General features: G+C 36.6%; 4 protein-coding genes across 4 annotated transcripts in view; 2 read left to right on the top strand and 2 right to left on the bottom strand.

Annotated features, from left to right (window-relative positions):
- The window catches only part of LOC108971563 (organic cation transporter protein-like), a 7,101-nt gene extending 3,310 nt beyond the window's left edge, over nucleotides 1–3,791 (top strand). Inside the window, exons 2-7 of the mRNA XM_018937725.1 lie at nucleotides 218–563; nucleotides 1,518–1,764; nucleotides 1,850–1,953; nucleotides 2,021–2,790; nucleotides 2,859–3,040; nucleotides 3,537–3,791. Coding sequence (XP_018793270.1) covers nucleotides 349–563; nucleotides 1,518–1,764; nucleotides 1,850–1,953; nucleotides 2,021–2,790; nucleotides 2,859–3,040; nucleotides 3,537–3,740 — 1,722 coding nt within the window. The 5' untranslated portion in view covers nucleotides 218–348 and the 3' untranslated portion in view covers nucleotides 3,741–3,791. The remainder of the gene's footprint in view (nucleotides 1–217; nucleotides 564–1,517; nucleotides 1,765–1,849; nucleotides 1,954–2,020; nucleotides 2,791–2,858; nucleotides 3,041–3,536) is intronic.
- Nucleotides 3,792–5,736: 1,945 nt separating this feature from the next.
- Nucleotides 5,737–8,442, top strand: LOC108971545 (larval serum protein 1 beta chain-like). The gene is made up of 2 exons (XM_018937675.1): nucleotides 5,737–6,012; nucleotides 6,085–8,442. The coding sequence occupies exons 1-2, from the start codon at nucleotides 5,803–5,805 to the stop codon at nucleotides 8,215–8,217; spliced, it is 2,343 nt and encodes a 780-aa protein (XP_018793220.1). The 5' UTR covers nucleotides 5,737–5,802; the 3' UTR covers nucleotides 8,218–8,442.
- Nucleotides 8,443–9,145: 703 nt separating this feature from the next.
- Nucleotides 9,146–12,560, bottom strand: LOC108971544 (DNA polymerase eta; the record flags this gene model as incomplete). The annotated part of the gene is given in 4 exon segments (XM_018937674.1): nucleotides 9,146–11,247; nucleotides 11,325–11,836; nucleotides 11,904–12,171; nucleotides 12,246–12,560. Coding segments are annotated over 4 exon segments (2,709 nt in total). The 5' UTR covers nucleotides 12,407–12,560.
- A 572-nt stretch (nucleotides 12,561–13,132) lies between these two features.
- Nucleotides 13,133–16,600, bottom strand: part of LOC108971543 (protein argonaute-2) — a gene marked incomplete in the record, with an annotated part of 5,200 nt that continues 1,732 nt past the window's right edge. The window contains 7 exon segments of the mRNA XM_018937672.1: nucleotides 13,133–13,283; nucleotides 13,337–13,701; nucleotides 13,824–14,462; nucleotides 14,702–15,061; nucleotides 15,179–15,776; nucleotides 15,869–15,957; nucleotides 16,033–16,600. Of these exon segments, the coding sequence (XP_018793217.1) occupies nucleotides 13,193–13,283; nucleotides 13,337–13,701; nucleotides 13,824–14,462; nucleotides 14,702–15,061; nucleotides 15,179–15,776; nucleotides 15,869–15,957; nucleotides 16,033–16,600 (2,710 nt within the window).

Here is a 16,600-nt window from a genome sequence, read left to right as displayed (position 1 = left end):
GCACCGTGCCTGGGCAGTGCATAGGTGACACTCGCGCCGCGATTTGATGTAGTTTAACAGTCGCGAGGTGATTTCGCGGGGATCTGGCTCTATATAAAAAAAGCAGGCAAAGTGTCAGACCAGTGGTTTCAAAGTCTTGCTTAGTTGTTCACAAACATGTGTCTGTCTCGTTAACTTTCAGTTTCTTTAAATTGTTTATAAAAACAAAAAAAGGTAGATATATGTTATAGCAATCTGAACTAAAAAAATTTTGGTGTTAGAAAGTTCGTGTCAAACTGAATACACCCTATTCAGGATAAGAAAGCAAAGAATTAATAGCAAATTCAATTTCACTACTCAATTGAAAATATGCAATCCAACAACGGTTCTGTCGCGCAAAGCATTGAATCATTGGCTGCCAACAACAGCAGCAAGGAGGAATCTACTTTAGATGCCATACTCATACGTTTAGGGGAATTTGGGCGCTTTCAGATCGTCATACTTGTACTAACTTGCCTGCCAGTTCTATTTAATGCCGTATCATCGATCACATATATTTTCACAGCTGGAAATGTGGCGCACAGGTGAGTGTCCCATGGTAAAAGCAAGAAATAATTATATATAAAAATATGAGAGCAACAGCGGTGCGCAAACTACAATATATACTTTTATATATATTATGTGTATGTGTAAAACTTAAAATAAATACTCGTATACGAGTATAATGACTGCGAAGAAGATATCTTGTCAACTAAAAAATACAGACAGATATGACTAGATTGACTCAGCTTATCACGCTGATCTTTCATATTTATATAAAATATTCTTTGTAAAGTTTCCGACATTTCCTTCTAGGTGTTATAGAATTCGTGGCAAATTTAGTATACCCTGTTCATGGTATACAAATATAGGTATCTGTATACACACCTGCCTGAAGGGCAAACGTTAGTGTCGTCTCTTCGTAGCTACACCTCATACTCAGCACATCATCACTATTATCACATTTTTCCAAGAATGTAAATAATCAGAATTTTATCCAAAAAATTAATACTGCTAATTCAATTTTTACTATTAGAAATAAATTTGTCTAGGGAAAAAAAATTATAAATATTTCAAAAAATATATAATAATTTATATATTAATCGAAGTGTGTTAATAAACCAGGTAAACGTGAAATTTCACAGATTCATTAAGCATTCATTTGCTAGTGGGTCACCTAGCAACGCTTGATCAAGATAGATTTGACACAAAATTGTATAGAGTAGTTGGTTTAATGGCAGAAACTATGATGTATGAGTAACTTGGCCACCTTGAACGAGAATTTCTTGGACTAAACTCAACGAAAAAACTGGTGAAATTGCGGAAAAAACCTTCTACGGCGAACCTTAACAGTATGAATTGAAAATAGTTTTCCAACCTATTGTGCCCCTTGTAACAGTTTCTCGTTGCCAAGGCAATTAACAACATAATAGACTCTGGATATAGAATATAAGTCTTTACTGAACCTTACCCTAGCTAGTTTAGTCATTTTACTTTAGGTGCAATCTCACGGAATGCGACGGGTCACAGAGCGCTTACGATGAGCCATGGGTTAAATATGCCATACCATTAAAGGGCCATGATCTAGATCAGTGTCAACGATACGCAAACATTGCTAGAAACTGGACCATTACAAGTGAAGATGAACAATATTGTCCGGCAGATTTATTTGATGAGAAGAAGACGCAGAACTGTCCCGACAATAATTTCATATTTCGCGATGACGAAGTGACCATATCGAATGATGTGAGTATAGAGCGGTGAAGAAGAGAAAAAACTTAGAACGAAAATTAATATAATATGTACTTGTATATTCGCAAAACATTTGTAGTTCGGCATCTACTGCAATGATGAGTGGAAGCTGACGCTCACCGGTACCATTAATAATGTTGGACAATTTGTCGGTATACCATTAGGTGGTTTGATATCGGATAAGTGCGTAATGTTTTTAAATTTATTTTAATTTTTTGATATTTTAACTTTTCTACCCAATAATTTACAGATACGGTCGTCGTAATGCACTCGCGCTTGGCGGCATGCTGAGCGCCTTATTTGGGATTATGCGCTCGTTTACTACCTCCTATGTGCCATTTCTGGTCTTCGAGTTCCTCGACAACGTCGCCAATAGCTCACTCTATTCCATTTGCTTTATTATAGGCATTGAGCTGGTGGGTCCCAGCAAGCGCGTATTTGCCTGCAGTGTAATTACGATCTTCTACGCTATCGGCGAAATGCTCTTAGCCGTGGTCTCTATGTACTTTCCGAATTGGCGTATTATGCTACGTATATTCTACATACCGGCATTGGCTATGATCTCTTATTACTGGGTACTGCCGGAGAGCGTGCGTTGGCTGCTAAGTCAGGGACGTGAAACCGAAGCTACCGACATACTGAAGCGTGTGGCGCAAAAAAATAAACGTAGACTTTCCGATGCAACGTTGGATAAATTGATTTTGGCGAATCGTGGGAAGCTAAGCAGTCAAAGCGGTGGTGGTTTCCCTTTGCGTGAGGCTTTCGGCAAATTATTATTTCGTATTGCAAACTGTTCGCTCTCATGGGTAGTGACGGTGCTTGTCTACTATGGCCTCAGTTTGAACTCGGTGCTATTGGGTGGTAATAAATATTACAATTTCATATTGATTGCGCTTGTGGAAATTCCCGGATTTTTTATGCCCTGTCTGACGATAGATCGATATGGTAGACGATATTCACTATGTGGTTTTATGTTACTCAGTGGCATATGCTGTCTGTGTACGGTGCTTGTGCATTCAGGTAGGAAATCCATAAAAAAACGTATTTTATTATCGAAAGTGCCTTTTAGATTTTTTTTTTTTTTTCAGAAAAATATTATCTACAGTTGAGCTTGTTTTTAGTGGGTAAGCTTGCAATCACCGCAGCGTTCCAAGTTTTATACTTTTTCACTTCGGAAATATTTCCCACGAACTTGCGCAACAGTTTGATGTCTTTTTGCTCGATGGTTGGCCGTTTTGGTTCAATGGTAGCGCCACAGACGCCTTTGTTGGTAAGTTTAAAGTGGAAAGCAAAAAGCAAACAGAGTTTACGCCAACACCGTAATCTATTAAAGGCTGAAGTGGCGTGCAACCAATATTTATTATTTTATTTTTATATATAAACCAAGAGATCTGTCTATAACTAAGTATCGAAAACACTTTTCTCGAGAAAGTAAAATTAGAAACAACTTATAATGGCCGCTTTCTTAATATGTGTCTCGTTAAGTTTTGGTTAAAACAAAAACCGTACTTTATTAAAGGAAGAAGTTTTGAAACTAATCAGAACTTATCTGACTGCTAACCTGATATTGAAAAAACAGTCCTAAGTCTTATGATTTAGCTAGCTTACCGGATGGAACATGTATATATATCAAACTCCGGTTTTACTTCGACAGCCCTCCCTAAATTATTTAAGTAGTTCAAAGTGTTGAACTTTTCTCAAATATGATTTAATCTTCAACTATTTTGCTCATTTAATTTTAAATATCGTTTCTTTTCTCCTTTTAGGCTAAATATTATGAGAATGTGCCAGCCATAATATTTGCCGTTTGTGCTCTAGTCAGTGGTTGTTTGGCGCTGCTCTTTCCAGAAACTTCAAATACAATATTACCGACGACAGTGCACGAGGCGGATAAAATTGGCAATAGTAAATCGTCGGAAAACCCAAACAGCAGCAAGTTTAATTTAGATAATGAAAGTACTTATATGTAATTAGTTATTTAAAAAGTGTATTGATTTAGTAATTTTAGAATAAAAATGAAATTGTATGATATAGGAAGTAAAATAAAATGTTTAATTTATATTGTTGACAATAGACTCGTTAAAATTAAAAAAGGACATGGTAAATAGACTTTAAGACGATGCCCTAATTCAGTCAATAAGAAAATTAACGAAACCAATAGGAATAAAGAAAATTGGTTAATTGACTTAATTAAACTAATACGCGAAAAACAGTCAAGTCAAAAATGTTATTTTTGAAAAAAAAAAAAACCTGGTAACAGGGTACAACTTTTTTTTTAAGTTTTATTATAAAAAGCAATAAAAATGAATTACAAAGTTATTTAGCAGATATTTACAACATCAAGAATAAACAATGACGAAGACGTATTTTAAGTAATAATTTGAAAGAAATCTATGTTTATTAATATATATACATACATACACATACACACTTTAAATTTATCATCACTAATATCGGGATTTATGAAGCCGTTAACTTACTAAGGCAGCATTAGATAGAAAACAATACAATTGCTTCCTTTATGAATTAAGCATTAATCAGTTAACTATATAGACTACACAATAAACAATATTTTTAACTAAAATTGGACCAAGAAATTTGCTCACAAAGGCCCCCATTTTATATGTCACACAAAGCATGCGCGGCTGATCGAAGTGCTTAAAGAGTAACATATTTTTAATTTATGTCAAAATTGAAATTTGTATCAATTCAATTAGACATACTTGCTAACCCAATTCGAAAACCAGGCATGTGCCTCGAAAAGCATCCTCGTTGGCATTGAGCTTATGCTGCACCAAATACGCGCGTTCGGCAGTCAAGGAAGTTATTTTAAGCAATGACTTGCGTTAACTGTAACTGTAATTTTTAGCATGTGAGTTTTTTACCGCTTGAAAGCGCAGTGAAAGTCTTTAAACTGAAAAGTGCACATTTTCTAAGTACTGCATTGTGCAGACCGGCATTTGTCGATAACCTCTAGTTATTTGGCTTTATACTAAATTATATATAATGTATTGTACGTGTTTCCGTCCATCATAAGCAAAGTTCAGGAGATATTGTGCCATTTTTTTAACAAAAAATTAAATTAAAAACAAAATTACTTTCAGTGATAAGATTTGTATGTGACTCGGTAGTCGTCAACAATGCTAATTAAATTTAAGAAGTAAATATTCAAAAACTTTTTTTTTTAAACAAATAGGGTGGTCGTCTGCGCCCACGTCAATTTATAATATGTGGCTGCCCTTTGCGTAACAAGAAAGTCAGATCTTTCAAATTTACCTCGCCTTAAATGAGTTTACTCAATTACGATGTGATCAGTTTATAAAGCCTTTTCCGTTTCAATGTTGTTAAAATGTTGAACTATAGAAAGAAAAATCTTCGAACACGAACGAGTTGAAGACATCTCATGTCATATAATATATTTTCATAACAAGCATAAATGGACTGAATAATTTCTGAAGACTCATTGAGTCTTGAATGAAAGTGGGTAGTTTTCCAAGGCACTGATAACTCATAAGGCATGGACGCCACGCCAATTAGCACAATCATTTTTTAATTGCATATGTTTGTGAATCTGTTTGAATTTTAATTAAATACGATTTTAGCACATCTGTTCCAGAATGCACCACGTAAACATAAATGGCCGCTGACCATAGCATTGAATCCATGGGCTTTGATAGTACGAGTATTATCACACCGAATATGTATGTATATGTAGCACATGCAAATAAACTCGCAGAAATAGACATACATACATACCTAAGTTAAAGCTGCTCTCACCTTAGTGAAAAAAGCGTAATATTAAGACAACACATGCACTTTTTTAATATTCAATAAGGCAGACTGAAATACTAGCATGGTCAAAAAGGTCACGCAGAACCGACGATTGGCATCAATGCTTTCTTCATCTGCACGATAGACAAAAGCTGTTCGCCTACTGATAACAGCATATGTATATAAAGGCCTCTACGTCGTCGAAGCAGCAACAGTCTTTAGGCATTGGAGCTGAGTATCTAATCCGGAGCAGTTTTCGCAATGAAGTTAACTATCGTTCTTTTGGCTCTTGTTGGCCTAGTGACCGCCGCTAGTGTTTCATCGATCAAGAAGTCTCCCGTAGCCGATCATGTTTTCTTGGAGAAACAGAAGTTCCTCTTCGAAATCGTTTACCGTGTGGAGGATCCACTGATGTTCGAGGAGTACATCAAGTTGGGCCACACTTTGGTCTACGACAAGGCACTTTACACCGTAAGTTTCAATTAATAACCATCACTTATCCCTAAATGAAGCTAATATTATATATACTCTTGGCGTTTCTAGCACTTCGATCAATATATGGAGAAATTCTACGAGTCTTACAAAATGGGCGCTCTATTGCCTAGAGGTGAATTCTTTGGTGCCCTCGTTAAAACTCACCACAAGCAAGCTTATGGTCTCTTCAACTTCTTCTACTACGCCAAGGATTGGGAAACCTTCCAAGCCAACGTTGCATGGGCTCGCAACCATGTCAACGAAGGCATGTTCATCTATGCTCTGACTTTGGCTGTCATCCATCGTGATGACTTCAAGGGTCTGGTACTACCATCCATCTACGAAATCTTCCCACAATATTTCCTCAACAGCAAACTCATATACCAAGCTGAGAAATTCGATTACAACACCTGGAGCAAATACAGTCAATACGAGAAGGAATTGCTCGACGTCTACCACAAAACCAACAGCCACTACAACCAGGGTTATTTCTATATAAAGGACTTCAAGACCTACCAATGGTGGAGACTTATGGGTTTGGACGAGCAGTGGTACGCTGCCGAGAAGAACTTCCCTCTACGTGAAAACATTTACGAAATTGTTTCTGATGATAAATATGTGTCCTTCATGAAGAATATCAACATGTTCTGGCATCCGGTTGATTACACACGTGACATTGACTACTACAACGAACACTCTGCATTGTCATACTTCACTGAAGATTTGGGTTGGAATTCATATTGGTACTACTTGAACATGGATTACGCGTTCTTCTTGGATGGAGAAACTTTCGGTTTGAATAAGGATCGTCGTGGTGAATTGTGGTTGTACAATGTTGACCAAATCCTGAGTCGTTACTATATGGAACGTTTGTCTCATGGTTTCGGTGAAATTGACGATTTCTCCTGGAATCATGCTTACGAATACGGATATGATTCCGAATTGATTTCCTATAACGGTGTTGGTTTCAGCACTCGCAGCAACTATTTCGAACGTAGATCGTATGGCAAATACGACATGTTAAACCAAATTCAAAGCGCCTTCAAGCGTATCTACGATATCATCGACTATGGATACTATACCACCGCTGATGGACACAAGATCGATATACGAAAACCAGAATCTATTGAGCTCATCGGAAGTTACATTCAATCTAATATCGATACTTTTGATAAATTCTTCTTCAGCTATTGGAATATGTTGAGTCATATGTACCTCGCTGATGTAGACTACAACGACTTTGAGGTATATCCAAATGTTTTCCTCAACTTCGAAACCATGTTGCGTGATCCAATGTGGTACAGCTTCTACAAAAAAATCACCGATGTTTTCTATCGTTTCAAATACCACTTCACACCATACACACAAGAAGAACTCGTTGCTCACGGAGTTCAAGTCAAGGATGTTAGCATTAGTGAATTGGTCACCTATTTCGATTTGGTTGATATTGATGTTACCAACCTGTTGAACGACAAAATGGTTTTCGATGATGGTAAATTCGTATGGGACAAATCATTGTACGCTCGTCAAATGCGTCTCAACCACCAACCATTCCACTATGATGTCACTGTCGAATCGGACAAGGCACAGAAGGTTGTTCTTCGCACATTCTACGGTCCTAAATACGACGAATATAGGCGTATTCTTTCGCTGAACGATAATCGCATGAATTTCATTGAATTAGATGAATTCGTCTATGAATTGGTCGCTGGCGAGAATATCATCAAACGTTCATCTGAGGAATTTTACTGGACTGTGAAGGATCGCACCACCTACACTGAATTGTATCACTATGTGATGGCTGCCTTCGACGGCAAATACGAATACCCTGTAGAAATTAGCGAATCACACCGTGGATTCCCAGATCGTCTGCTCTTACCTAAGGGTTGGGAGAGTGGTCTACCGGTACAGTTCGTATTTTACATTACTCCATACGTTGGCTCTATCGAACAACCCTCAAACATTGATGTCACCTACCTTTCTGGCATTGGCACGGGATTACGTTACGTTGATAACAAGCCATTCGGCTATCCATTCGATCGTCCTATTGATTTATCTCAATTCTTCGTGCCCAACATTTATTTCAAGGATGTGAACATCTATCACAATGACACACTGAAGCAATACTACGAGAACTACAAGAACTACGGTCATTTCGACTACAATTTCTACAACGAATACTACACCAAATACTTTAATTAGAACGAGAGATCAAGTGAGCGGTTCAAGAACATAACCCGGATATAAATTTGGCTATTTTTAGCGAAATAATGGAAATCTTGTCAACCAAACACACTATGATGAGCTTCTAGTGCCTACTTATTAATTGAGCATCAAGTGTTAATTAAGTCTATAAGTGTTAATCAAGCAAATGAAAATATTAAAAAAATGCAAATAATTGCTAAGGCAATTCAAAACTTATAAAAATGTATGTTTTCGATTTTTATATGGGAGTTGAGGTTATGAACTGATAATATTCGAAGTTTTTTGAAAAAGCAGTATAAGTCAGGAAAAAATGAAGCGATCTCCTTAACTTTTAAAAGAAGTCGACAGGTTTACTGGATTTATACGAGTAAAGTTTGAACACGAAACATTTCTTTTGAATATTCCACCTCCATATTTTACTTATTTGAAAATTTTCGCATTAGGAAATTTATTTTTTATTCAATGATGTTATTAACAGCCGTTAGATAAAAAAAAAAATATTAATTCTGATGCAATGAACGAATGTAGCTTGATTTTTAGCATTACAAGAGAGTTTTTGAAAAAGAGCAAATTTTACTATTTGCAGTTGGATATAACCCCCCAAAATAGAAAGTTATATATCTCTGGCCGTTTTCCCAATGTTTGATTAGCAGCCATCTGTCAGTTAAGCTCTGGTTAAAAAAACGGTTCTTCAGCGAAAGAATGAGTCTAAGTTAAGTTAACCAGAATTAAACTGACAGATGGCTGCTAACCATACATTTATAAAACGGTCCTTAATATACTTGAAGTATTTATGTACATACGGATTTTGAAATTATCATATTTGTTCGGTTTTGAAACCAAACGGATCCCAAATACTAACCTAACTTTAAAATTTATATAAGCGAAACATAAAAATGAACTAAAACAATAATGAAACGCTTACCTTATGCTGTTTATATGAGAGTGGTAAAAGTTGAAATGTGTGCATATATTTGAGGTGATCCACAAAGAACATATGTTAATCTGCTTTGAACTCATAGATGTATGATTGCTTACTTAGAACACTTAAGCTTGCTTACTTAAAACACTTATACTTGCTTACTTAAAACACTTATACTTGCTACTTAGAACACTTATTTATGTATGCATTTAGGTACTTATTTGTCTATCAATTTGATTGTGATTTGTTTCACGTTTTTAACACTCGCGTGACTTAAATTCAAGCTGTTGTTATGACTAGGTTCATTTGAATTTTTAGCCGCCGACACAGTGCGCATCTACAACATGTTGAGTTGACGCTGTAGAGCCTTGGCAATATGAAAATCTTTATGCTCTTGCAAGGCAGTTGTGACTATGGGCAAGTTGCACTCCACACAAACCACCGTTTCCTGCACAGTGGTATCTAACACATTGATTACTATACTAGGAGACCTTGACTCCACAAGTGGAGTTGCATTTGAGGCAATTGTCGTTGTACTGGTCTTAATGGGCTTTAGAAATTTGGTTATGCTGGTGCCAGCTTTGTTGCTGCCGGCCTTTGTTGCTTGTACTGGTGACTTTTTTGATTTTTTGCCTGGAATCGATGCAATTGCTGTGGCTTTCTGCGCACTTAGTTTTGTTTTGACTTCCTTGCGATATTCGTCACGTATTTGTTGACTAAGCTGCATAGCTACGTGATGGTCTTGATGCAGCTGTATGGAGCGTGCATCCGAGGGTATATCCGCTTTGCAAGTGGCACATTTGGTCATCAGTAGGAATTCCGGACGCAACTCTGGCACCGCAAATTCAACATAACTTGCTTCATATGATGGTGAAGGTGTACGCTTAGCCCTTACTGGCCACATGTTTTTTGGTGAATTATGAGTTGGCGATGTATTGCCAACCAAAGCGGTATATTTGCGCTTATTTGTTGTTGTATTGATACCATTGATGGTGGCTGTTGTTGCTGTCGTTTTGGTTTCGAACGTTGTCTGATCAATGTGTTGTTCTAACTCAACAGTTAAATCTATTGCATTGATTTTTGTTGTTGGGGTTTTTGTCATATGCGTTTCTATTACATTAGTGCTTTGGCATGGTGCGGTGTTTGGTAGCTGGTTCGCGTTTTTTTTTGTACATTTTTGTACATTATTCTCTTCAATATCCGACTTTTTTAAAAACTTTGTAAAAAAACTTTTCGAAATATCAGTTTTATGCTCTTCATTATTATTGGTGAAAATATTATTTTCGGCTTCAACATTAAAGGTAGTTGACGAGTATGTACTCTCCTTAGGTCTCTGCTCTTTTAAAGCATTTAGAAAGAAGCTACGTACTTCTGGTGGCTCTGAATTATCAAATTTTTTTGTTAAACTTATAGCAGACAGCTCTGCATTCGTTACTGTTAAACTTTTGTCGACATTTATAGCACTAGTAATGCTGTTAGCTTTCAAATCAGTCAAATAATTTGTATTAGAATCACGTTGCAAAAAATTTTGAAAAAATGTGGGTTTCTTTGCAACAGGTGTGTCCGTACATGTAGTTCCGTTACCTTCACGGCCTACTGTTGGCAAGTCATTGTCCGTTTCGTTTTTTTTCTTAGCTGCCATATTGGCAAACATTTCCTGCAATTTATTCTGTCCACTTTGTAATGTTTCAAACTTACCCACACTAATACCCAAAAATTTAATGGGATTGTTTAAAGCTAGTGAGCTGCCGGACTTGAAAAATTGTTTGGTATGTCGCTGCAGCACTTCCAAGCTGCTTTTGGTTAACATCTCCTGATCGTAACCCTTAAGCGGCACGGAACGTGACCCCGATACCTCTTCACCATCGAATTCTTGCACAAAGCTTAGCACCATTTGTTTGGCTCGACGATTATTTTCCAGCATATCTTTTTCCATGCGATCGCAAATTTCATTAGACAGCTCACCCAGCCAATGACGCAATGTATTTAAACCAGTTATATTATTACGTCCAGGAAATTTCTTGCAACAACCGATACTTTTGGAATAAAAGCGTGGTGTAACCGCTTCCAAATCAATGCCGCGGCAAATGTTATATAACCAAGTGCTAGAAGTAAATTGCATACAATGAAATTAGTAAATTTACTATGACGCTAGTAGTCTATGGAAACATATATAACCCACCCATTCCTTTCATCGAATTTCCGTTGCAACTCCTGCTCGGAAAAGGGTAATAACTCTGCCAGAAAGCGAATGTTCAAGCAGGTACATATATTTTCGCCAAACTTCCCACCCAATCCGTGTATTTTAGTGAGTGGCAAAGTTTCGAATAACTTGGGTATCTCTCCCAACGGCAAAATGGTCTGCTTATTTGGCTTGTTAATACCGCATGCCAATTTGGCGAGAATTTTATTGTGCGCAATTCCAGCAGAACATTCATAGCCTGTTTCGGCCTTAACAGCAGCACGCACTTCACTTGCCACCGCTGCACCGATAATCAAGCGAATATCACTTTGGCGTACAGCCGCCATATCGGCATAGTCATGAGCTTGTGCGTATGAACCATATTCTGTGTCTAAATATTCCTCATTAGGCTCATTGAAATGTTTCGTGATCACATTTAAATAATCACCAATACCAGTATAACCTACAGCATAGGTATTTATAAGAGCCGCCGGTTGAAGCATAAATGAACCCTTAAAAAAATAAAAGAGGACATTTTTTTGAAATATTTAAATTATTTGCTTAATAAAGTTTACTTACCGCATTCATGTCTTCCAAGCGCTTATTGACCTCTTCCGTTATATCTAAATATGCCTCGTCAACGGAAGCCCGCCCCAACAGTGGTGTAAAACGTTGTAGCACAGTAGCCACTTCTTTGCCTGCCTCACGATACTTGCCCAAATCGGCTTTTTCTCGTATATTTGGTACTTTAACCAATTGTATTTCGGGACAACGTTCCTTAGCCTCATCTCCGCGCATATGACGCGTTACACCTTTTTCACGCGCTGCATAGTTCACAGCAATTATGCTTAATACATATATTTTTTAAAAAGGTGAATTAATATTTGTAATGAAATTAGTAATTATATTAATTACGCTTACCCGCCACCGCGCCAGGCATTATACTGCACTACAGCTATTGGTTGTCCTTTAAGTTGGGGATTTAGTTTCTCCTCGACTTGGCAAAAGAAACAATCCATATCCACAAGTACAACTACACGATTATATTTTTGTTGCATCGGTACACAACTGCGTGTAGACATTTTCGCAACAGCATAAATATATTTTTAAAAACAAATCAATTTTTTGCACACAAAAAACTATTAACGCACGAAATTTCATCACAAACTAATTAAATTGCGCGCCAAAACTTGTCGTTTCAAACATCAGCTGACATCAATCAAGTACAGTGAGCTCCAAATTTTTGCTATCATTTGTTTTTTAAATTACAGTTTTTTAAAAAACAAGCTTATAAAACATATTCTGTCAAAATCTAGGTTGAGTTATTATAAAAATAGCCTAATAGCATTCTTTTTTGACACTTTTCAGCATAATCTAGCGCCCTATTTCGATCAAATGCACAATTCACTCACTGAAGCCATGAATTGCCAACTATGTTTTAGCGATGCAAACAGTGAATTCGGTTATATTATGACAGTTTATTATAATAAGGACGTTCACGTTTCTTATGTATACATATATTTGTAATTTTGCCATCATATATTACTATTTCTGTTGTTGTAACGACGAAATTCGTTATGAGAAATAAACCAATTCGGCTGAATTATATTATCTTAACGAAAAAGATATCTTGTGAAGAAATATTAAATCGTTCTTCATTCAATTGAAACACATTAATAAAGTACACAGGAAATTTTATTCCAGGTACTTGGGTTTTGCAATCGAAAAATATAATATATTTGTAATTTAAAATGCATATACATATAAGTTGATTGAAAATGTTAAATGATAATATATATATACATAACTATGTTTGCCATTGGATATAGAAAAATATGTATATACATATATATATATTAATTTTATGTTTATACAAAAAACATGGGTGTATTTTGCATAAAGGATTCATTAATGAGTCGTTTATTATACTCGTCGCGAAGAGCTCGCCTTAGAGGGGGTCTGAAAAAGTTACTCTTTAATGAACGAAACAAAAATTCAAAAGAAAGAATTACCCATCGATGTAAACACGGCCACGAGCTGCAACCAAATGTGCAAGATAAGCAGGCGCTGGGTAAGAAACTGCGCGATTACAACGCGGAAACATATAGCATAAGTTATTGGTCATCATTTGTAATTCATCCATTGTAAATTTTGCGTCATCCACGAGAACGTTGTAACGTGTCGGCTTTGCTGTCCCTTGAATTGACTGGTGGCTTACCATAAAGAACTGTGTTTCGTTCGGGTGAACGATTTTTTGATCGACAACTGTGCCGGGCAAGACATTGTTCCATTTATCTCCAGTAGGTTTGGTAGGGAAGAAACGCGTATGATGTCGTTTCACCACAATTATGCATGTTATTTTAGGCGTAATCCGAAGCTGGAATAAGATTATGAAATTGAATTAGTGCGCAACAAAAGAAGATAATATTCTAATTGTATGCAAGAACATTTGAACATTGCTATTGCTTGTTACTGAATAATACACCACGTAACACTTACCTCTTTGCATACTGCGCGTATAGCGCTGACTTCGAATTTATTCACCTTCTTAAATTGCCCATCAGACACACCATCGCGGTAATAAATGATGTTATTTGGATAACAATTATTCTTTTGGAAATATACTTTCAGATGGTGACGACTAATGCTTTGCATGTCATCTATTTCTTCTTTTGCTGATTCTTGCAAACGATACTGCATGTTATAAGAAGCTCCATTTAAATCATGGGAAGCAGCTACACCAACAACACTTGGAATATTCCGTTGATCGGGTGATGGATGAGTGACATCCGCCCCCATAAACATGGCGTGATCGAGTACAATATGGGATTTAGCTGAAATTTTGTGATTAGATCCATTCAGTTTTGAATTTATTTTCAATAATAAATTGCCAATCAATTGATTGTCCACACGTCGATTCAAAGTTTGTTCTTTGATACATTGAGTGAGGAGCCCGCAAACTAATTCGGCTTTTTGTTTTATATCAGCGTACGATGTACCATAATTGGGAATCACCACTATAACCAAGTCGTAATCTTTTCTTTTATATTCCTCCAATGTTCTAACAATGTCTCTGGTTTCTTGTATCTCCCTCTCTGAATCCAAATTTATGCCCATTCGCTTAGCTTCATTGAATAACTGTATGACAAATTAAAGATCATATACTATAAATATTTGCAAGTTGCCAGTATAATTAAAATTATATTAATATTTTAAAGAAAATGTATAAACAGTTTAATAATCATGCAGCTGTATTAAAAAATATGCAATGAGAGCCTCAAATAGAGACACAATAAAATTAATTATGTGGACTGCATTTTCATGTATATTTTTTGGGGCAGGAAAAAGTAAAAGCTTTACTCGAAAATAAAACTCACCATGTTTGAAAAATCTAGCAAATTGCCATGTCGCAAAAACCTAGAAGGATTATATATGATCGCCCACTTGTGACCAGTTTTCTTTAATGTCATGCCAGTTTGCAAATATTGTAAATTGCGCCAGGAACCATTTCGAGGATCTACGAGTTTGCCTAATCGATATTCAATTGACGGTGGTCTTAGTAATCGTGTTGGTACCTTTATAAATTGATTATCAATTCGAATTCCAAACTTTTGCAAGAGTATGTCGTTGTTATGCAAAAAATATTGGAGCTTTTCCATTATTTTTCTTTTTCGTTCATCAGTTGATGTGGCGGCAAATTTAATCATCTTCTGAACTTGGGCTTTTCCGTCTTTTTTCTTAAAAACGGAAATTTTAGAAATTTATTAAAAGTTAGGTTTAGTATGGGAATTTTAATAAATCCTCATCGTTATTTATCTATATTTGTATTTTACCTGGGATTTAGTTTTACTTACCTTAATAGCTTGGCCAGGTTCGATGCTGCATAGCTCGATCGGTAGGTAATTTGGTTTTACCGAAGATCCTGCTACAACACAACCTAAGTGAGGATATTTTAATTTGTAACCTCGACTAGCAAAGTAGCTCTGAACCGTTAATTTCTCTCCAGTGTCAATTTTAAAAGACAAAGAACTTGCAGATTCTCTGCTAACTTCGTTTACTTTATAAGACCGTGGTGCAGCACCAAAAGAAGGAGGAGGACTGTAAATTACTTTTAAAGCTCTAAGGTGAGCACTTAGGCTTTGTAAACCCCGTTGATCTAGACTGCGTCCTGCATCAATACGCAACACGTTCAACAAATCAATTAAATTTAATGCCATTGGAAATGACTTATTTGAAATATCAACATTTAAATAAGGCACATCGCCTAAAATAGCTGCCTGGTAAAGACCAGTATATAACTCGTAACCTCCATCGAGATCTAATGTCTGATTAGGTCGTGTGAAGAAGGAACGACCGACACGTAGGCCCTTTTGTTGACAAGCATTCGCTAAAATCACCTCAAGACATTGTAGAGCACGCATTGGCTTGTCATAAATACGGTCATTACGGTATCTGAAATAAAAATTTTAAATATTACAACAAACTGAAATGGTTGGAGCGGTTAAAAAAGAAAGAAAAAAAACGCCAATGAATGCTGGACTTACGTGCGTAGTGATCCCAAATCAATTTCAATATTGTCTGTGGGTTTAATCGAAACTTTAAACTGAATTTGTCGTGAGGCGGAATCCGCAATCTGTACATAAAAATAAATTATATTTTTACATTCAAATTAAATTTTATTATAAATGTACGTGTGTAATATTATTACCGATACATCGCCTTCATAAACGGGTTTTGGCAACATTTCTAACAAATAACAACTCTTCACTCCATCGAATCCAGCGAAATGACCTGGCAAATAAGTATTCATGAACTGTGTAAAAGCATTTCGGAAAAATTTTTTGGGACGATCTGGAGTGATGGTAACATCATAATGGTAAGCCTTATTGGGCATTTTACTTAAATCCATTATTAAATAGTTGGCTTCCGCTTCCCCTTTGACACCTAGAGTCCCAGGTGATATGCTGCTTTGCGAAGGAGCAGACGAAAGCGATGTACTTGATGACGAATGTGAAACACTTGATTGACGTGTTGGAGTTTGCTGGGGAGATTGTTGGTGTTGCGGTTGGGTCTGCTGTGGTTGTTGGCGTTGTTGGTGATGAGGCTGATTCGGTTGCTGTGGGGGTTTCTGCTGTTGTGGACCTTGTTGATATTGCGAACGCTCATGTTGTTGTGGGGTTTTATGCTGCTGTGGACCTTGTTGGTATTGTGAACTTTCCTGCTGTGGGCGGCTTTGCTGCTGCTGTGGCCACGTTTGCTGTGGTCCTTGTTGGTAT

Source organism: Bactrocera latifrons, unplaced genomic scaffold (assembly GCF_001853355.1).
Source record: "Bactrocera latifrons isolate USDA-ARS-PBARC rearing strain unplaced genomic scaffold, ASM185335v1 scaffold_347, whole genome shotgun sequence".
In the NCBI taxonomy this organism is placed as follows: Eukaryota; Metazoa; Arthropoda; class Insecta; order Diptera; family Tephritidae; genus Bactrocera; species Bactrocera latifrons.
This window is presented reverse-complemented; position numbering and strand designations above follow the sequence as displayed.